Source organism: Pipistrellus hanaki, assembly GCF_964339955.1.
Source record: "Pipistrellus hanaki genome assembly, chromosome: 8".
NCBI lineage: Eukaryota > Metazoa > Chordata > Mammalia > Chiroptera > Vespertilionidae > Pipistrellus > Pipistrellus hanaki.
Window position 1 is genome coordinate 63,239,321 of NC_140510.1, and position 23,065 is coordinate 63,262,385.

General features: G+C 36.3%; 1 protein-coding gene across 2 annotated transcripts in view; it reads right to left on the reverse strand.

The window, feature by feature from the left end:
- Nucleotides 1-23,065, reverse strand: part of NYAP2 (neuronal tyrosine-phosphorylated phosphoinositide-3-kinase adaptor 2) — a 213,582-nt gene that overhangs the window by 186,441 nt on the left and 4,076 nt on the right. Inside the window, exon 2 of one of the 2 annotated variants that reach the window (XM_084891383.1) lies at nucleotides 19,429-19,666. In XM_084891383.1, the coding sequence (XP_084747509.1) occupies nucleotides 19,429-19,649 (221 nt within the window). In that variant the 5' untranslated portion in view covers nucleotides 19,650-19,666. Of the gene's footprint in view, nucleotides 1-12,422; nucleotides 12,551-19,428; nucleotides 19,667-23,065 lie in introns of those variants that run through there. The other variant, XM_084891384.1, reaches the window with a different exon arrangement.

Sequence of the window (23,065 nt, forward strand, 5' to 3'; positions counted from 1 at the left end):
TTGAAGTTTTATTTTACATCTGGATCAATAATCTAGCTAGAGATCTCAACAGCAATTACAGTTCTAAAGCTAAACTTTGTAATGCTTTCTGGGTTTATGTGTTTAAGGAAGGCAGATTACCAATAAAATTCCCTTCAGAAGAATTGGCTTAGGTGGTCACCATCAGGTCAATCCAACCAATAGATAGACGAACAGGGTTTGGACGACCATGGCTTGCAGGCCAAATCTGCCCTCCTCCTCCCCCTGAGGTTTCTGTAAATAAAGTTTATTTGAACATTGTCATGCTCCTTGGTTTAGGTATGGTCAAGGGTGCTTTCACACTACAACAGCAGGGTTAACTAGTTGCCTGCAGAGCCTTAATTAATCACTATTTGAAAATGTTTGCTAACCTGTGAGTAAGTTCAGGTAGAGGAAGCAGGTTCTTCAAAAGCAGAGCTGTGAAATAATGGTCAGAATTCCAATTTCAACCATTTTTCCAAACGCCAGCCTTATACCTATACCAAAAAAGGAATTCAATCTAACAACGAAGAGAGAGGAATAGTCAACTATGATTGGAACAAAAATTAAGATTTTAAATTACAAATGATTATGAATTGCATCCTCTTCTTCTCTTCCCAAGGAAGAAGAAGGCAATATTGCTAAGCCAGCCCAGGGAACTGCTCTCTTGTGCAGAGTTCAGATGTTGTACAAAAACTGAAGGGAGAAAAATCAAACTTCTCTTGCCTCCCCATCAACCCCTAAGCCAAATCTAGAGAGGTTAACTTGACCTATACAACAAAGTGGTGTGTTTTTTCCCACAGAGGAGAAACAAAGGGAGAGTCTGAATTGCCCGGGATAGGGACTATTAGAAGAAGTTTATAGCTGGAAAGAGAATCACTGTGTTGGGTTTTCTAAATGAAATGACCCCTTAGCTATCTTTTGAGAGACTCCAGCAAAGATCTGAATCACTTTACAAAATTCCAAGTTGTTAAACTCTCATTGAATGGGATACTGTGCCAGGTCTGACCATTATTTGGTTCAATTTTATTTGTGTATATGAAAATTATTACAGGAGAGACATTAAATATTAGAATGGAATTATAAAGAGTACTATGACAGCAAATAAGACAGAACAATCAATAATGCCTGTGAAGACCAGAGAAGGCTTCAGACAGATATCACTTGAGCTGAGTCCTAAAGGAAACATAGGGACATGTCCAAGGTACAGGTCACAAATGTGGGGAAGTATATAAGCATGAGCACATCTTGAACCTCTGGGGGAACCACACACCTTCTATGACTGGAGAGTAGTGGCTCATCTAGTAATATGAATATTCCATTTAATCCTCAATACCATCTGGCAAAGTGAGCATATGTAAGGAAACTGAGATACTTTGAGGATAAATAAAATTGGTTAAGAATACACAGTTTAGCCGAAACCGGTTTGGCTCAGTGGTAGAGCGTTGGTCTGCAGACTGAAAGGTCCCAGGTTCAATTCCGGTCAAGGGCATGTACATTGGTTGCGGGCACATCCCTGGTGGAGGATGTGCAAGAGGCAGCTGGTCAATGTTTCTCTCTCATCAACGTTTCTAGCTCTCTATCACTCTCCCTTCCTCTGTAAAAAATCAATTAAAAAAAAACAAAGAATACACAGTTTAATGGAGGGCCATTATTTGTATCTCACCTGGTATTGACCCATTTGTTAACCATTTTCTAGGTATTAAATAGTGAATGGTGATTATCTTGGTAACACTAAAAATTTAGGCCATCTGCGTGTTCCTTAACATACATCCATCTAGTTAGTTTTGAGGAGGCAACTTTTCTGTTGAGAGATCTTTAGTGGTTTTTTTAAACTTTCCATTTCTTTTATGCAAAGATTCCCCATTTTATTATTCAACTGTTTGCTATGTCCAACAAAAACCTAAACTAAATGAAATAATTTAGGTCAGTTATACCAGGAAACTAGTTTTGCTTCTCTGCCTAAATTTAATACCAACTTGTTATATGACTTCAGAAAACCCACTTTCCTACTGACTGGGATTATATTTTAATATAAATCTTAGAAAAAGTATAAAAAGGGGGTTTGTTACCAGCCCATTGCCACTTGTTTCATTTCACAATCTCTTTGCCACTTAAATATTGCCCCCAAAATTCTGCTTTCTAACCTATTATCCGGAATGGGTTTAATAAATCATTCACAGTAAGGCAAAACTGACTAAGACTAATTTGATGTCTCTTCATTTGCCTTCTAAAGAATGAAGCAATATACAAACCAAAAAATAATTTTACACATTATAGATTTATGACATTTGTTAAAGCAAATGATATATTTTCACAGATTGAGGGCTTAGCATCCCCCATAATTACATCATATTGCTAACTTATTAATTCATAGATAAGGTTTCATAATATCAATTAGTTATTCAATACATCAAGCAAATATACTAATTGGGCAACTGTTGCTCTAGGAGCCTAGGATAGAGCAGTGAGAAAAGCAAAGCAAAGCCCCTGCCCTCCTGGTGGGCATATTTCAGTGAATAGGAGTTAATGCTCACTTAGCATTTGCTATGAGTGCTGTGTCAAGCCCTCTGCTGGCCTGGGGTCATTGATTTGTTATAACAGCCTAAGCTGTAGGTTCTATTATTATCACCATCACTTTATCATGAAGAAAATTGCAGCCCAGAGGGTTTGAATAATTTGTTCATAGTTACAGAGCCAGAAAGAGTTAGGGACAAAATTTGTCCTGGAAGGAAATCTGATGCTGTCCACTAGACTTGCTATCCTCTACTACAGGTTCAGATTAAAATGCTGAATATGTAGAAAGCAATAAAAGAAGCAGAAAATACAATAAACTAATTTTCCAGAGGGCATTACTATTTTCTTTTACTTTTTTTTTTTTACCATTTTCTTTTTATTTTAGTTATTATGAATGCATTCCTAACAAACTACCTTTTTATTCTTTCTTTATCTGAATGTTGCCCACTCTAATAAACTTAAACTGGAGTTTAGACTTCAATATTCCTCTCTTTCACACACACATACACACACACACACATACACTCACACATATGCACACACACACACAATACCAGTAAGTATTTCACTTTCTTGCAAACCAGTCATCAAACTGAAAATTAAACATTTATATAACCTATATATTGAACTAGTCCAATTTCATTCTTTGTTTTAATCCTCAGCTGAGGATATTTTTTCATTGATTTTTTTTTTTTAGAGAGTGGAAGAAATGGGGAAAGACAGAGAGGAACATGGATGTGAAACAAACACATTGACTGGTTGCCTCCTACATGCACCCCAACCAGGGCCTGGGCTGGGGAGGAGCCTGCAACCAAGGTATATGCCCTTGACTGGAATCAAACCTGGTACCTTTGGTCCACAGACCAATACTATATCCACTGAGCTTAACTGGCTAAGGCCCTATTTCATTCTTTAAAATAAAAATATTTGCTACAAAAGTATCTTTCATTAAAGTGTTTGCTAAGATCTATTATAATAATACTTTTTAATGGTGGTATAAAATCTAAAAATAAAACAAATGTAAAAACCACACATTTGTTTCTGCTTGGATTATTCTTTACCCAACAGGTAGTTTCTAACCTGGCATAGGGCAGAGGATGTCAATTCCTAAATGTGTTAGATCGATCTCTGTTAAAAAGTCCATTTTCAATCATAAGTTCAACAATAGAAAGCCCTCCTTAATTTCCTCCTTAACATTAGGTTTCCAGTGCCAAGTATGTGTCAAGAATTTAATTGCAGCATGAAATTAACCAGTTATAAAATACAGTACTTGTGCCCTTGCCTTCTAAAGTAGAATACACTAAATAATTTGCTTAATGGCTTCTAACATGACACCTCAATTTAATAACCAAAGTGCCTTGACTTGTTGGGTAAATTCCTGGTGAGAAATGCTCTGTGTGTAATTTATCAATAAGACACACACACACACACACACACACACACACACACACACACACACGAAAGGCGGTTGACTATATATCTTGTGTGAATGGATGTCTTGTAGCTGTGTTAGAGGTAGTTCTCATTGACTCCATAGTGAAGAACACAGGGCCATTCCATAGATATGAATTTGCCAGGCTCCTACTTTGGCTCACTTTGTAAAACTTCAAGGATCCTTTTGTGATTACTCCTAACAAGCATTATTTGCCAACTAACTTACAAATTCAGGGACAGGATAAAAAGTGAACAAAGTCTGGAATTTTAGTGACCTGGCTAAATTTTTTTTCTATCTCTACCCTCCCTTTTCACTTTTCTCCTTGCTTTATATCTAACTTATTTCCATTTAATGCTTTGGTTTTAGGAGGACTATGTCCTGACCAAAATTAAATATCTGCTATAAGTGCATTGGTAGTCAATGTACTTTCTTATATTTACCAGTCTAAACTACAGAAATCAAGCCCAAGGGTTTTTAGAATTCCATCAAATTGTAGTTTCCTCTTTTTCAGTCTTATTTTACATTTATTCTAAGACTCCAACAAAATAATGACAAAGCAGAATTTTGGAAGTCTAGATCTCAAAGACATCAAAAACTTTAAAAAATTTTTATGTAACTTTATAAGCTGTAGACAATGGAAGATTTTTCCTATAGTATATTTCAGGGTAGGAAGCATATAGAATGGCTATATGCTTCATTCAAATATGATAATCAGGATTTGAATAATACAAATTGAAGCTGAAGAACATTTCCAAAAAGTGTGCAAATGTGATGTTGATTAAAATAAAGTACTTATATCTGAGAAAAAAGTAAATTGATGAAAATTTTAATTCATTGCTCTACTATCAGTTCTATTACAAAATAACATTTCCTATATTCATTTTCCCCAATCTGTTTTAACAGCTTTGAAAGGATTAAGGAAAGTTCCCTTTTTCTCCAAAGTTCAGGCATATATGCAAACAACAATTAAACAAAATGTTGACTTGCTGTATCTTCAAGTCATAATGAATGTATCTTCAATGCATAATATGGCATTTCATCAAGTATCTTAGAAACTATATTGTTTCCAATGTTCACCTGAGACAATTGTATAAAAAGACCATTCATTTCCTTCATTGGTAATATCTTCATGATTCATGTCATTAAAGGATGAGATTTTTAGTAAGTAAACTGACTGCTTATAGAATTGAAAGTATTGAGGGCTTCCATTACACACTACACACTAGAACTTGTTTGCCAGAATATGTTGCATGCATGTCAGAAACTAACAAGAGATCCTAGTTGTCACATGACGATAGTTTAATAACATCAGGTTGATTGTCTCAGCTTGTTTATTAAAAAAGCTTTCATCTGTGTGACTGAGGTAACATAACATGCTTACATTATTAAAGCACATCTTTGAAAAATAAACATGCATGTGTTTGCCCAGGAGAAGATCAGGCCATGATATACAGGATCTGTCCCTTCACCAGAAGTTCTCTAAGGCCATTTCATTCTGTTCCCAGGTTATTGTTCCTGCAATAGTTCATACATGTCATCCAGCCTGAAATGAGCTCTCATTCAGCTCCAGGTGACAGAGGTCAATCTGTTTCCATGTTAACTAACTCACAGTCTGTCTCTCACCAAGATTGCCAATTGTGCTAAATTGAAGATAGAGGTTATAGCTAAAGGCAACTTACACAGGGGATTGTGTTGACACCTTTAAGCTTACTTCTTTTTAGAATTCTAAGTCACATTGAAATGGAAAGGCTTGGGCAGATAGGGTCACTGCATTAATGATAAATCCACAAGCGACACTGCTTTCTAAAACCCAATGCCATCCTAATCTTTCTTTTCTCCACTTTAATGGAATCATAGAACAACAGCACAGGCTTAGTGTCTCCACCTCCTTTCAAATGTTCTCTCCCATGCATGTTATCTCCTTGAAGATTTTTAACCTTTTAAGAAGTGATAGAACACTTTCCAATCCACTGCAGGTTCAAAAGCAGGTGTTTTTATGGTAAGCTCATATATGAAACCAATGGACTGCTTTAGAAAAATCACATGGTGTCAACTCAAACCCGTGAGTTTCACAAAGGCATATTACTATATCGCAACTTTTAAAAAAATATCTCTTCATAATAATGAATGCTTCTGACAGTACCCATGGGGAAGAAAATTAGTCATGGTATCTGCCACAAAATAGAATTGTTTATGGATAGAAACCAAACCAAACTAAGATGCTGTAATTTAAATATTCACAGAAGTATTTAGTCACTCTGTTTCCCCTCCCCTTTATCTTCCTTGCCCTGTGCCTATTTTCCCATGACTGCTTTCTCCACACCACAGTAATGCTCTCATTTGACATTTCGAACTCTGTACTGACTACACTTTTCTGGTTGTATTTTTAGCTGACACTTTGGAGTATCGTGGCTGGATTGCTCCACCACAATATTTTTGGTAGACTGGTTCGCCTTTCCTTGTCTATTGCTTACCTCTCCGTTATCAACCGTTTTTTGTTTGGTTTTGGTTTGGTTTGGTTTGATTTGCTGTGGTGGTGTTTATTCAGACAGACATCATTCCTCCTCTTTACCTGTGACCAACTCCTCCTGAGTCAAGGGACATTCAGCATAATGGCACATATTATGAGTATTGTGATTTGAGTGGCAGCAGACCAACACTTAGGGAACAGTTTATCTACTGGAATTGGAATACACATCACTAATGCACATGGCAGATTGATGGGGCAGCTTTAGTGGATGTATTCTTTATTAATGAGATTCAGCATGATTTGCTAAAAAGGCTTTTACTGGGCAGTCCTTTTCTGTTTCTCTCCCCCATCTCTTTTATCCCATATAATCTGTTGAACCATGTACCATGTTTTGAAAATGTGTTTCTCTGTTTTTATTTGAAATACCTAGGCTTTTTGAATAATTGAGCACAAACTAAATAAAGCGTATGTGTGTGTGCATACACACACACACACACACACACACACACACAGGCACCCCAGACTGGAATTGAAGAGTATCACAGAAGACAGGAACTAAGGAAATGAATTAAAATCTGATGTTAGTAAGAATAAGTAAAAGCAAAATTATATGGTAAAGAAGACAGAATCTAAGAATAAAATTAGATATTTGAAAGAATTAATTTCTATAAATGAATGGTTGTGTCTTATCTTAACAGGTAGTCTAAAGCACAAAGATTTTTTTTTCTAAATGTGTTATTTTATTTGTATTTGATCTAAACTGAGAGTTTGGAGTCGCTGGGGTCTGGGAGCTTCAAACAGGGCTCAGTAAGAAATCCAGAGAAAATCACAAGCTACTCATCTTTTAAGCCTTTGTTTAATTATCCAGAGGCCAATACGAAAAAGAGATTGGTTTACATTAATTACAATGAGTTATTTCTAAAACACTTTAAGAGTAACATAAGGGTAAATTATTTCAGATTCTAGTCTCACCCTGATCAAACACTCACTACTCTATAATTTCATACCTGGTGAGGGGGAGAAGGATAAAAAAGAAGCCATCCCCTTTCTCCTGGGAGAAGAATCCATTCGTACTCCGATCACTATAAAGGTATTTCCTCATTATCTTGTGTTCATTTTTAATTTCTCTGTTACTGTTATTTTTTGGTAAAAATATCACTTCTCCTTCAAATTAAATAAAATATTAGCCTCTGAAAGAATGTTTATTTAAAATGATCTATGCAGTGACTTACTTGACAAGTGATATCCAGTCCTGTTTTGTCATTTATCCTCAAAAACAAATACTATTTCAATGATATATTATAAAAGGCATTCAAGCAATTTTTAAAGTTTATGTGACACTCTAACATCAAGCATCCTAGGAGATTAAGGATCACTCTAGGAAAATTCTTAAAGGCTCAAGTTTCTCCTTACATGTTGGTTCCCTTTGAAAAAAGAGCTGGATAGAGGGTTACAATGATCACTTCAAACAGTATGTGAGAAAGAAGCACACTTTCCCATGCAAAGTGTTAGAGGCTATTGTGGGCCCAGCCTTTCCCAGTATCCTCAAACCAAGACAAAGCTGAAACTTAAATAGCATTTATACTGCGGTGTGGAAAACACATTGCTCTCTAGAAGAAAAGTCAAACCACACAGCATATTTTTTTTAAAAAAATCATTTTAGACTGTTATATTGTGTGTGTGTATGTGTATGTGTGTGTAGTAGTAGTAGTAGATATGATTCATTATTTCTTTTTCTGTTTACTCTTAGCTTAACTGCTATGGCACTTTCACAAAAGTATGCAATTCCATGAAAAGAATAAACGTTTAGCAGCTCCTATCCCAAGAGGGAGAACTTGCAGGGTAGTTCGTTGAAAATAACTAGAAATGGATTAATGAATTGCATTTGTAATATCACATGCTATGTCAGCCTGTTTCCTTTTCCCTCGGGACACCCAATGACAATGCACTAAGCGAGGTGATGCAATCTGATTGGACAATTGTTGCAAAACTTGCTATGCACAGGAGATAGCTTCTCTGCTCTTGGAAGCCAGTTTAATAATTAAAACTAAGATGACCAATTATTGCATATTTTTCATTTGTTTATATGCCAACATTCTTTGAGCCCTTGTGTAATTTTAACTGTTTTAGCAGAAAAAAAAATGTGTACATGGAGAAAATGACACAGAATGATAAAATAAGAAATACACTCTTGGGGACTGTCATTTGCAAATGTTTAAAGCAAATAACCCCATTTCTTTCCTTGTGTTGGTTTCTATCCACAATGAACGTAAAATATTTTTGGACATAGTGCCCTATGTCATATGCAAATAGACCAAAGGCAGAACAACCGAATAACCAAACAATCAGTCACTATAACGTGTGCTGGCCACGAGGGGGCACGCATGGAATATGGTAGTGGTGGAATATGGCAGGCATTGGATATGGCAGGATGGTGGAGCAGATAAGCCAGGGCACCAATCCCAGGTGGGGTGCCTGTCACTGTCATCAGGGCGAGCCTCTGGTGGTTACTTTGATCCCGCATGTTGTGGTCCCGCCAGGTGTTTGCACCTGCTGCCAGCTCTGGTCCCACTCACATCCACTGCTGGTGACCTGCGCCAGTCCCAATTGCTCCACACCATCAGCAAGTATGAGCAGCATCTGCCAGGTCCAATTGTGTCTGAAGGCTTCGCCACCTCTCCATGCTCCTGAGATGTGATTGGGGCAGCAGCCACCACTCGCACCCACTGACAGAACCAGCCCTGCTCACAACCACTGCTGGTGCCAGTCCCAGTCGCTCCACATCAGCAGGTGCAAGCAGGGCCAGCACTGTCAGCGTGTGGGAGCAGTGGTGGTGGCAGGAGCAGGGCTGCTGGAAGACAGGGAACCAGGGGCCATGGTGAAAGGGTTCGGGTGGGGGTGCTGAGGATGGGCCAAGATCCGCCCCTGTGCCCACCGCAGCCCACAGTTCCTTCTAAGGTGCACAAATTCGTGCACTGAGCCCCTAGTTATTAATATAAACACACTGTATGATGAAGATAAAGGTAATAACAATAACAATAAAAGCAATACTAGTAATAATAATAACAACAACAGCTACCGATTCTAACAAGGTATATATGTTGGTTAGTCCACTAATTGACCCACATGTTGCACCGGTTTTTTTTTCTTAATGCAACAAAATGCATGTTATTTCTAATTGACAAATGATTAACCTTAACTTTAAAAATTAAGGCACATTTTATGGGTCTCACTAAAGCTAAGAAGTAAAAGAAACTGATCCCACCTTTTGCCCATACAGCAGGATTCTCCCATCGCTCACTTACACTTCCCTGTACCCCCACAAATACTGTCCCTCCCAATTTCCATTTCATTATTTGGTAATAATCTACAGGGTTTTTTGAACATGCAAGTACAAATAAGATGTCCAATGTGTATCAATTAGAAAATTATGTCTCCATCATTGCAAAAAGACCATAAGTGAATATTACCAATGCTAATAATTACATCTACCCATTGTCAGAACACTTTTTAAAAATGTCAAGTGTTTTGTGGGCCTACCTCTGGCTACATGATTCTCAGATTCCATCACTAAGACTGCTATCTTTGCCCTACACTGGGAAATGTCTACAAGTGTGGATCGTGTAGCCTCTTAGAATTAAGATCACTGACTCTACTAGCTGGGCACGGAGGCAGAGACCTCCAGGCACTTGTTCATTTGATGTGATTAATCTACATGCTTGCCCCGCTCTGGATAAACATTTATTTAAAAATATTTCTCCAATCTTAAATATGTGTGCATAACCTCTAGGGTCTTATAAAAGTGTTTCACATTTCTATAAAATTATTCAATCTTATACCTACAAATTATCAAATACAAAACATGAAATTCTTACAAATCACAAAGCATTGGAAGCCTAAGACATCTCAGATGCTAAAATGTGCAAAACCTTTGTCACCAAAGCACTCCTTCTGCTGTCTTTCCCATCTGTTATTACAATGCCATGCTTTTATCTTGCTCTCACACCTCACATCCAATCTTCCATCAAATTCTGTCATCTCTCCTTTAAAATGTCTCTCCAATTCCACCACACACCTCCCCATCCTGTGCTGCTGCTTTGGTCCATGCCACTGTCTTCCCTCTGAACCATCTACACTAATAAAAGAGAAAGATGCAAATTGACAGTATCTTTGCAATGCCCACCAGCCAATAAGAAGTGAGAATCCAAATTAACCCAACAAATATGGTGGGTTAATTTGCATACACAGGAGTGGCCAGGGGCAGGTGTGTGGGGGGGGGGGGGGGCGGGGGCGGGGATGCTTATGTTGTCGCCATGAGGATGATGCAGGCATTCCACACAACCCTAGCCACTCAGGGCCTCTGGGTAGTGTGGGAAGGCGGGGCCAGAGAAAAAAGAGGCAGCTCCTGGGTTGGAGCAAGAAGGCAGTGCAGACAGCCAGGGAAAGGAAGGCCCATTCTTGCATGAATCTCCATGCATTGGGCTTCTGGTTGTTTTTATAACCTCACAACCGAAGTCTCTTGCCCTTGATGCACCACACAGCAACCAGAATGATCTGCCTTCTACTTACAGAAGTCATATTATAGCATTCTCCTCTCTAAACTGAGTGACTTCTCATCTCAGTTGAGTGACAGCCAGTGACCTGCATGACAAGAGCTGACCCCATTCTTTCTGACCTGATCTTCTAACCCTCTCTGCTCACTTTTGATCCCCAGCCACATGACCTTCTTTCGTTTTCTCTAACATTCCAGGAATACTCCCACCTAGGACCTCTCCCCTGGACATTCCTCTTCCTGGACATTTGTCACCTGGACATCTGCATAGTCCTTTCATTGCTTACTTCAGGTCTTTACTCAAATGTCACATTCTCACTGAACTTTTTCTTCAGCAATCTATCAAAATTTAAACTTTCTCCCCACCCCGACTTCCATCCCTTAGTTTAGTTTTCTTCATAAAAACTCATCACATTTTTTCATAAAAACTCATCACATTATGACATACTTTAATTATTTGTTTATTGTCTGTCTCCCTAACCCCACCCTCACCAGGTTGTAAATCCTACAAAGGCAAGCAAAATTATTTACTCTTTTGTTCACTGCTTTATTCCAAGTAACTACAATAATGCCTGATGTATAATAAATGGTGAATAAGTGCATAATAAAAAACCTTGTACAGAAACAAAATAGCTGTACAACACCTATAAACCTCAGTCTAATAGAAAATTAAGAAGTCTCCTTGGTAATGCTTATCTTCATTGCTGAACCACTTAATTTCTTATTCAAAAGTCAGGATAGGCTGAGTGGTACACTTAGCCTCCAATCAAAGACTAAAATGCAATTTACTAATTAAAGTAATGGATTTTAAATGCTGGCCTTTTTCTTTTTAAAGCTTCTTCCTTGTACAGTTTATCCAAAGTGCTTTTCAAAATAGAGTTATTTCCCCCCTGCTTCCTGGAAGGCTGGTTATATTCATATTCTAGCATCGACATGAATATTCTGTCATTCATTTCCAAATATGAATGTTTTTAAGAATAACTCTCAACTAGAGACATGTATTTTGAGCAGAGATTCATTTTGGGAGAGAGCTTGATTTTCCTTTTATCAATTCATGATTAAAACTAATTTCAAGGTGACCCACAAATTTAGGATGACGATCTTTTCTTCAGGCTACCTCAAAGTTGGACTGAGACCTTGGAGCAATTTCATTAGCATGCTCAGTCTCTACTCTACCAGCTTCATTTGTTACATTAGACTTGTTCTCTGAGCCATACTGCATTTTTAGTAGTTAAAAAAAATCCCCTGACTCATCGTCGTCTTGCTCCATAATAATTCCTTTCCCTTATTGGTTTTTTTTAACATCTTACAAAGCCCATGTTTAGTTAAAGATTGATAATATCTTCGGATAGCCTGCGGAGTATAAGAAACAGCCCTAGATTGAAAACTATAGCTCAATTGATTTATAACCATCTCTAAATATTTAACACTACTTCTAAAAGAAACATTACCTTACATTTTCCAATGGGCTTCTTTTCAATCATTCACGTTGTCAAACGTTGGGATGTTTAGAATGTCCACTCTTTGCTGCGATTTCCTCAGCATAGAAAGAGCTTAATTCTGATGCTGACTGACAGCCCATATGGGGGTATGTTCTGAAAAGCCCCTCCTCTTGCCAACATCTGTCTATTTCAGCTATGGAACAGACACAGAGCTTCTTAAAATGAAAAAGTCAATGCTAGGTCCTGGATGTAATTAAAGTGGAAACAACCAGAAGTATAAACGGCTCTCAGAAAAGCTCCATTAAAAGAAGCAGGAGCCTTACGGTAACCTGAGTCATTGAAGGTCCCTCCACAGGTGGCCTCTACTCTGTCCTGGCAGGTGACTGGATGAAAATCCTAAAATCACCCCTATTCCAAATATAGACGCAATGGGAATTGTCAATAGATGAAAGCTAGTTTGTATTAAATATCTTAGCACTGAAATGACCCTTACTGAAAACAATAGGCCAGGGGACAGGCTTCGTTTTGATTTACAAGGTGAAACGGCACAACCACCAAAATGGACAAATGTCGTGTCATCAGGCTTAGTGGAGAAAGTTAATATTTATGAGCATAAGTGGTGTCCTTAGATATATGCTCATTAATATTAACTTTCCCCACCAGCACTGGAAAAAATAGAACACTTAATAAATCAATTCATTTAGGATCAACCTGCTATATTTGGCTTCTGGCTTAATAAAGAGCAGTTAGTGATGGATGGACAAAATAAGTTGTTGAATTATCTATTCTAATCATAAGGTTCTATGATTTAAAATCTCCCCATGCATTTGCTATTGCAACCAATATTACTCCAGTCCCTGGATATTTGTTTAGTTTGGAAAAAAGAAAATTCAGATGCACAATTTTCACATAAAAACAAGCAAAGCAGCCTGTGGTCCTCTGAAATGACTAATAGAAAAGTGATTGGAATTAACCATGAACACAAGAGGAAGCTGAAATTAGAGAGGTTTGTTAAAATAGTGTTTGCTGTTTAATCTCGCCCACTTATCAGCACAATAACCTTGTTTTCTCTGCCTAAGCACTGAGTCCTACAGCAAAATTAGGTCAGAAATTCACATCAGATCAGATCAGCTGATTCATTCCAGCAAGACCCTGACAAACAGCAGATTTGAGTTTAGATCTACATAGAAGTATGGTTGAGGGCTTTTAGGGTTTGTTTCCTGTGCTCTAAACACAGGAACTATAGCTAGCTGTAGAGTGTTGACCAAGTTGTGTTTCTGAATGCTGGTTCATTTAAATGTCCTCACTTAATCTGAGTAATGGTGCTTCACCGTCTCTTTTGATATACAAATAGGGTGTTTCACTTTTCTACATGCCTCCAATTAACACAAATCCAATGAGATTATCTATTTGTGACCAAAGTAGCTATTCATGCTGCACTGAATGGATACATCTAAAATGCACTTGAATAAGTGTTTTTCTTTCCATAAATTCTCTGCAACAAGTCATGAGTATGATTCCAGAAGCTATCACTACCTAAGGAGGATTTATACCACTGGTAACATGTCTTTCGGTCGAGCTCTTTGTAACTGTGCTTTTGAGTAATCACTTAAAATATTAACCAATTCAAAACCTTGGTGTCATAAACATCAACTTTTTAGGTAGCAATGTTTTAATGAAGGATAAGTAAGCCCTTTCTTTATTTTTATGTTTACTTCTTTTTCTCTGTGGTCTGACCAATGGACTCTAGTCATCCTTTGTTTCTCTTTGGATAAAGGAAATACTGAAACCTTCTAATATAAATAGCTTCAAAGTATCCATACTAATAGGCAAGTGCATGTATATTTAAAGGAGCTGTAAGTAATCTAATTCCATTTTTGACTGTCACTTTTAAAGAGAAAATATAACCTCATATAGATCCCTTGAGGGAATCCACAGGGAATAGAGACATTCCTAATCAGCCTAAGTAGTCCTTTGTGTCAGAACCACTTTGCTGAAGTCAAGAGCTGTCTTCTAGACTGGCAATGTTTGGGAGAATTTCACTAATGTAGCATTTGTTTCATTAGAAAAATTAAATGCAACCCCTCCCTATATTAGAAAACATACTCACAAAGACATGTACTGGGAACAAATCTTATAGCTATTTTTAAGGAATATTTTTTGTATTTATATTACCTTTTGATTTTTTAATAAATTTTTATTTTATTTTCAGAAAGAAAGAAAGAGGGTGAGAGAAATAGAAACATTAGTGATGAGAGAGAATCATTGATCGGCTGTCTCCTGCACACCCTCTACTGGGTGTTCAGTCTGCAACCCGGGCATGTGCCCTGACCAGGAATCAAATCATGACCTGGTTCATAGGTCGATGCTCAACCACTGAACCACACTGGCTAGGCTCTGTATTTTAATTCTTTTTTTAATTTATTGGGGTTGACGTTGATTAATAAAGTTGAGAAAATCTTTTCTACCTCCCTCCAGCCCTCTTTCCCTTTGGTAACCACCCTATAGTTTTTAAGATACTGTGGCACATGGTAAAATGAAATGGTGAAGGGATTGGTTTCAGAATCCAGAAAGAAAAATTTACTTTAAAGGAAACCACAAACTTAAGCATGTTTTGGTATACCAGATGGTCTTATGCCAGATGGTCTTTTGCTTGCCCATCCTCCTCAGTGAACATCCTTATTTGATATTGTAAACAAGGTGTTACCTATAAATAGTGAACCTCTACACCAGGCCTTATGTTCTGCCTTACAGGTTGTTTGTGGCCAGACTCTGTTCTCATTGGCCAGTTGCTTCCTTTTTAACAGCTGGTGCTTGTGCTGAGTTAATGGTTCAATATACCCATCATTCTTTTTTTTTTAAACATCCCTTTTCACCCAGACACATCCAACAAACCAGGATTTTGTAACCCATCTCAAAGAAGCTCACTTGTTTGAAGCTATACGTTATGTGTATTTGGTTTTTTTTTTTATAAACTTCTTAATAAAAAGTAATCTCATTTAACAGTGCCTGCACAAGACCATTAGGATTTAAAATAGCAGAAATGATGAGCTATTGAAACAAGTTTTTATTCTCCATTAACTTTTCTCTTTTAAGCCTTTCTCTTTCTCACCAATTTTTATTTGGAGCGGTTAAGAAAAGCACTAAGAGTATCTTCTTATTTATTTAGAATTTTTCACCCACAAGACTTTTTGGTAAAATCTCATGTGATAAGTGAAAATAAAGAAACAAGACAGTTCATACTGACATGTGGCTCAAATTTATTCAAAAATAAGGAGTTGGACTTAGAAAGCCTATGTGACTTAGAACACTGAGAAAGTGATGAGGATATTTTTTTTAATATATTTTTTCATTAATTTCAGAGGTGGAGGAGAGAGAGAAAGATAGAAACATCAATGATGAGAGAGAATCATTGATTGGCTGCCTCCTGCATGCACACCACTGAAGATCGAGCCAGCAAACCGGTCATGTGCCATTGACCAGAATTCAAACCTGGGACCCTTTAGTCGCAGGCCTACACTCTATCTATCCACTGAGCCAAACAGGCTACAGCAGAATATTCTTTTTCTAAGAGCTCAGTGTTCTAAGCTTCTCAGCTTCAGCACAAAAGGCATTTCAGCACATATGTGATCCAGAAGGTCAATCATACGAAATCCTATTTCCATTTTTTAAGCAATCCTTGGCAGTCTGCACATTTCTGAAATTGCAACTGGCATATTTCACAGAGTATTATCATCAATGCCTTTTCAAGGTCAAACATGCCCATCCTTACATTTCCAGCATTTGTATTCTATATATTAAATCATAATATAGAAAGAAGGCATTTGCAGGCATGATAAAGAATTGTAATTGATTAGACTGTGTTCATTAATGTCACATTAAATTTCCTCTACAACTTGACATAAATTGCATGTTAAAAATATTAAAATACCTGTGGAATTTAAATGAGGGTATCTGCTTCTGTTGTCATCCCTAAAACCCTAAAATGCTTGTTATGGGGTTTTAAAAAGTATTCGAAATAAATTTCTTATTGGGAATGTTGAAGCAATTCTAAAAATATACTGTGAAGATTTCTATAATATAAAGATGGTTATATGTTTTAACATATTATTATATGCCAGGAATCCAGGATACTGGTCACCATGTGAACAAAATTAAATTGAATTTGGACATTGCAATGGCTACTGAGATGGGACAACTTGAGTACATACAGCCAGACCTGTTATAAAACATGCACTTTAGTCTTTTCCTCCTGTCCAATCACCAAACATTTGGCTCCTTTGTCATTTTTCTCTGCAATCCCTCCCATAACGATTCCAGAGACTGCTATGTCCTCATGCTGAACATGGGTTCTGCTTTTAAAAAAGAAAGACATTTAAGAAGTCTCCACAATTTACGACGCTTTCCTAGTATAATTTCCCTTCCAAAGATATTTGCACTTTGAATCAGGCTTCCAGAAAAATGTTTGAGGGAGATTCTAGGAAACTATGGGAAGAAGTATTGATAGCAACACACATATGGCATCCTCCAATTCCAGGCACATATAACAAGTATGAGTACAATAATAAAATGGTGTTTGGTGTATGGGGCCTTTTTATGCAGAGTTACTCACTCATGTATTCATCATTCAGTCATCCACATATTGTGCTATCCCTTCTCCCACATGGCCAAATAGCCTATAATTCTGAGATACTATAGATCCCATCCTTTCCCAGCTTACTCAGACATAATTACAATAATTTTCCTTTCCTCTCATAAATATTCTGCATGTCCCTTTCTATTGCCATATTAGTATTTTAAATAAGCTGTTTTTCTTCTCTTGTTAAAGAAAAAGCACTAGAAAAATTAGCTTGCACCATAAACTACACTTCCCTCTTCAACTACCCTTCGTGTTTTTTAAATATTTTAACTCAGTCTTCAAGGTAGTTCTTTATATTTTGTTTCAATTTCTTTCTTCCCATTTTTTTATGAACACAATCCCAGTATGCTTGTCCCCCCAACCCTCCAAAGAAATTGCTCCACGCAACAACACCAATGTGGTAAATGGCAGTGGTCAGTTATCATCAGGCTTCAACATATTCGGTCTATCTGTTACATAACACACACACACACACACTCTCCTTTAATCAATTTTGTCATTTTACTCAGAAATGTCACTCCTTTGTGGTTCTTCTCCTCTCCACTGGCTGTTCTTACTGGATTCTTTTACTGTTCCTTTCAAGTAAGCAGTTAAGTGGGCCAAGGAACAATTCCTATTGTCTTTATCCTTATCTAAATTTTGGTCTTAGGTATTCTCAACTAGGCTCATACTTGTTAACTCTTTATAATATGATGCTTATACACCAGCTTTGATCTTCACCATGAATCCTGGATTCCAACTGCCTATTCAGAATTCTTCATTTGGATATCTAAAAAGGCTTACAAATTTGGCTTGCCAAAACTGAGCTCTTATTTCTCCACCATTTAACCCAAATTTATTCCTCTTCTAGTTTTGACTATTTTATTAAGTGGAAACATCATTCTTCTAATTGTTCAGGGAGGAAAAAAAGCACAATCTAGCAAAGTCAAAAAAACAAACTTGAGAACCGTCTTTAATTCCTTTCTCTTCATGAACACCTACATCTCATCAATTAGAAAATTCTGATGATGCTCATAATTTGATCATTTTATGCCACCTAGTACAAACCATCATCATTTCTCACCCAAATTATTGCAAAGGCATTCTCTTTGGATTTCTTCCATTCACCTATGCCCCACCCATCTATTCAAAGCAAAGAAAACAATAATCCTTAAAAAACATTTAGTTAGATCATGTTACACCCTGCTAAACATGTCTATGAATGTTTTTCTCCTTCAAAATAAAACATAAGAGTTTATAAGGCCACATTAGCCTGCCTACTACCAGTCTGAACTTATATCCTTCCAATTTTGTGTTGGCCCATACATGATACCTTATCCCCTTCATGGAATATATAAACTCTGCTTAGAATTCTCTTCCAACAGCTAGTTATTTGTAATTAAATAATCAAAGTGGTACATTCTTACCTGACTTCTTTCTAAGCATGAACAGTTCCTTAAAATAATATTTTATTTTCCTTACTATCATAATGTTCACAGAGAGTAAGCAAAAGCATTAATGCTAAATTTGATTTTTTTAAATCCATCAACTATCAAAAGAGCTTAACTATTATGATTTAGTTATTCAGCTAATAGATATGGATTGATTCTCTAAATTCTGCATCTATGCACTTAGTAAGTGGTCTCCATTGAAGAAATAGAACTCCATCAAACACATGCCTCTACATGTACCCCTTAAATACGTACACACACACAGTAATATTCTTTTGAAAAATGAAAAGATGTTTATATTTCCTTTGGTCTCAGTGCCCTAGGGAACTTAGCCTAACTTTGAAAGCTGCAATCTAGGACTCCCTGACTTTTAGCTGGTAGATTTTGCAGCATGAAAGTCATTTCATTTGAACAAACCTTGGATACTTGGTACCAGGCGAGAGCTATAATAATCCTAAAATTCTATACAGAGTGCACACATTGAGTGTTTCACTGGTCTTCAGAGGCTCACTTAATTCTAAATACTGATGAGTTGTTGTTTTTTTTATCATCTAGAGATAAGATGAGCTTTATCATAAGGTAAGAACTATAAACAAAACCCATTAAAGGTGAGAATTGTCATCAAGTATTAGCTATTGAAGTGTTGTGGGTTCTCTTGTGCTTTAATCAAGAGGCTGTTCAGTATGAACTTTTATTTATAGGAAACTGGATTATTTCCCCATTCCATCTGCATCTCCACAGGCACAACATTCAAGTTAATAACTTGTGGTAACTAAGATGAGGCTCTGTGAGTAGAATGAATTATGCTTTTGTCATAGCTGAGTAGCCATTTTCACTTTGTCTCTCGACAGTCCCTTTCTCAACCAGGTGATGAAATCACAACCTGCATACAACTCACAGATTTTCTCATGTGTGTAAAACTCAGAACACTTTTATTTATATTTACCGTTTTATTGCTTCCTCTTGTCTTCGTCGTTTTTCATTCTTTTCCTTCAAGTAGGCCATGTTTGTTTCATTCCTCAAGCGATCATTCTCTCGAGCGATGTCCGATGCATTCTGAATAACCAAGCCATCGTAGGCCTTCATCCCCATATCCTCAATATACTGGAGAAATGTGTCCAAAGGGTCTTCCTCAGGATTAGAACTCATCATCTTGGAAGATCTCATGTAAAAAGGAACACTCCCTGCAGCATGAAAAGAAATGGGGACACAAGGTTCTGTTAATTGTCTTTAATTTCATGTCAGCCCCAAACTCCAATGATTATGGTAGAATCAATTTGGAGACAATTATTCATTAGAAATTAGAAATTATCAAAATATTTTACATAAATATGAGATGAATGTTGCCTGAGTAGCAAACAGTTCCTCAAAGCAACCAAATTAGCAGGAAAAACAACAAAAATTTTTTCACTGAAAGGTAACATAAGGCTGAATATATTGTATAATGAAGTACCTGAAGATAAACATTTGGTTTATGTAATTAGAGTCATATCTTTGTTTCACAAAAATGTGTTCATATACCAACAAGACATAGATGAACAAAGCTTCATTTATTTCTGAGCACTGTAAAGACTTTTCTGTTCAGTTTCAAATAAAATTATATAATTATTTGGAAGAAACATTTTTATCATATGTGTTTTCCTTACATTTTAAATTAAGTTTACTTGAATCAAGCAAAATATAGAAGTCATCAAGGATATACACATTTCTAATGTAATTTGTCTTGGCGAAAATTCCTTTGATGCTCATTATTTTTCAAAATGGTTCTCTATGATGGCCTGACACCATAACTCAAATACCACAGATCACGAGTCCCATGTTAATCCCAGTCTGGAAATTCAAGCAGTGACAACTGTGATTATCATCACTACATGAAAGTTTAAAAACCTCAGCCACAGAAAGGATTACTGAAAACCAAAATCAAATCAAAACAATGTAGGACTTTGAACCAATATGCTGTATATTACTCTTAATTATAAAGTGATAGAAATAAGCTCTCCTATCACTTGCTAATGTGAAGACTAAGAGACGTGATGGCTGTAAAGAATTTAGCACAGAGTTCAACAATAGTAAGCATGTAATAATGTTAGCTAATTTTATTCTAATAGAAGTGTAGGAGGAAGATTGGCAACAATAGCAATTTCAAATGTATGTATGAGTATAGATGAATGAGTAGGTGGCTGACCAGCATGCTATGCAAATCATCATGCCTTTAAGATAAGGTATCCAATGAATCACAGAAATCAATAAAGCCAGGAAATAGGGAAATTATGCTTTAATCAATCAAAAACTGATCTTAAGTTTAATTAATTACATACAAGATAAGTATTTTACCTTTTTAGCTTAATAAATCTTAATGGCCTCAATTGCATATTTGTTGTAGTATAGGAAACTGGTGTCATTGAGTCAGATTAAAAAATCTAAAGCAAAAATCAATTAACAGGGGAAAAAAGTTGGCCATTTAAAAATTATATATTACCTTTACATCTTCTTTACTTTCTTCAAAAAGCTCCAAAGTATTTGTAAAACATCAGCCCAATTATTTAATGCTGAAGTCATAGACTTTTATGTCCCCCATTACAAATCATCTTTATTCTGATTTTTTTAGAAGTACAATCATGTTCCATAACCTGGATTGTAGCTATGGAAACTTCACTTCTTATCACAGTTTATTAGCATTTTAGCTGCCAGTCAATCCATATGTTATTTGAAACTCACATTGAATTTAAGGATATAGTCCCCAATTTTTATGAAATTGTCGAATCTAGAGAATAGAAGAACTATTTGGTTGATTTGTGATTTTTTATGTTAAGTTTTATGATGTTTGAGTTGATTTTAAGCCATAGTGGGCTGGTGAATGAAGTGGTCTTTTAATTCCAACTAGCTAACATAATTATATTTTAATATCAGTCCATCAGATTAAATGCTTAAATGGTGGACACACAGAATAATAGAAAATTACTACTACAAATGATTGCAATTTTTAGGGGAAAATACAAGAACAAGATTCTCAGGGAGTTAAAGCATAGCCATTATTGAAAATTCACTTCTACCAAGGACTTCAGCATGGGTGTGCCTGGATAAAAAAAAGATGTGCAAAACTGTAAGGTAATTAAGTCTACTATAGTTAAGCAAACCAAGTCAGTATTACAAGGATGCTAGAAATAATGCCCTCAGGGTAAAAGATGATCACTCCCACGCTGCCCTCGAGCAAAATTATATATTTCCCATTGTGTAAGGCATTATCCAGAGGTTTTTTATTACTTCCCATAAATTTTCTTCACAATACAAATGACAGCAGTGATTCTTTATACAGTTTATATATACCAAATATTAACAGGGTTAATTGTGTACCTCTGAAAATTAGTTATCTTCCTAAGTGGCCTTTCAAATTGGCTAGAGTTTAAATTATGTTTATCTTGAGTAAATTTAGATAATATAATAGTATCATGAAATATTTATATTAAAAATCTAGTAAAACTTTAATGAAAATTGAATCAATGTTTGTGAGAAAGCTTTAAATGTTTCCATAGGTTCCATTTGGATATCATTATGTATATTTTATGTTCCACATGTATATGTTCTATATAGTTTGATTACAGCTCTAGGCTCAGCATTGAAAAGCATAGTGATGGTTTTATAGAAAAGAAAAATAAAGAAATGGTTAATTCAATAAAAAGTAAAATGTTTACTGTTTTTAATATAACCCTAGTTACAGATATGCATATGGAAGCCGTGAAAGGCCTTAGCTGATTTGCTCATTAACCAGATACATGTAGACAGACCACTTATCCATTCTGACCCATTTTTCACATCAAGAAGATAAGATTCTGGGGGCACTTGAACCACAAAACTCATCCCATCTTTTAGACATTTAACCTCCATCTTTTCAAGTTAAAAGGTGTTTCTCATGTCTTTGAACTCTGAATGAGTATATTTATGACTTCACTAAAGAAAAGTGAACTATATGTTAAGTATTTACCTCATTACAACTGTTACGATTTCCCTGAAGTGAGAACGCAACAGACAAGTAGGTTCATAAATCTGTTTATCTTTTAAAAAGTTATATTTATGGCCAAGATAAATATTAAATAAGGTATGTTGTCTTTATCACTAAAAATTTGGCTGCATTTTGACTGTTGGATATTAAATCAAGTTCATTTCTGGCTTTTGAATGAAAATCCTATGTACAAGTATTTTATGAGGTGTGACTTGGACATCTAACTCCTCAAGTCAGCAACTTAGAAAACCATATTTAAAAAGCAAATGGACCCCTTTCTTCAGATAGCATCTTTAGATATATCACAATTATTCAGTCAGTCAATCAATCAATCAACCTACCATACCGGCCTCAAATTATTTCATGGGATATTTGTGACAACAGAGTGGGCGAGATTCAAGGAAAAGTCTTGAGCTTCTATATTCAGCCCTTCTATTTGAACTAGTACATGCCTGCAGCCAATTCTGCTCATAACAAATTAGACATTTTAGCACCCCCTAGAGTACTGGTTGAAAGCTAACATCTGTAGTCATCATCCACAAGGCAGATACATTTTTTTTGGAATGTACAAAATTGATTCAAA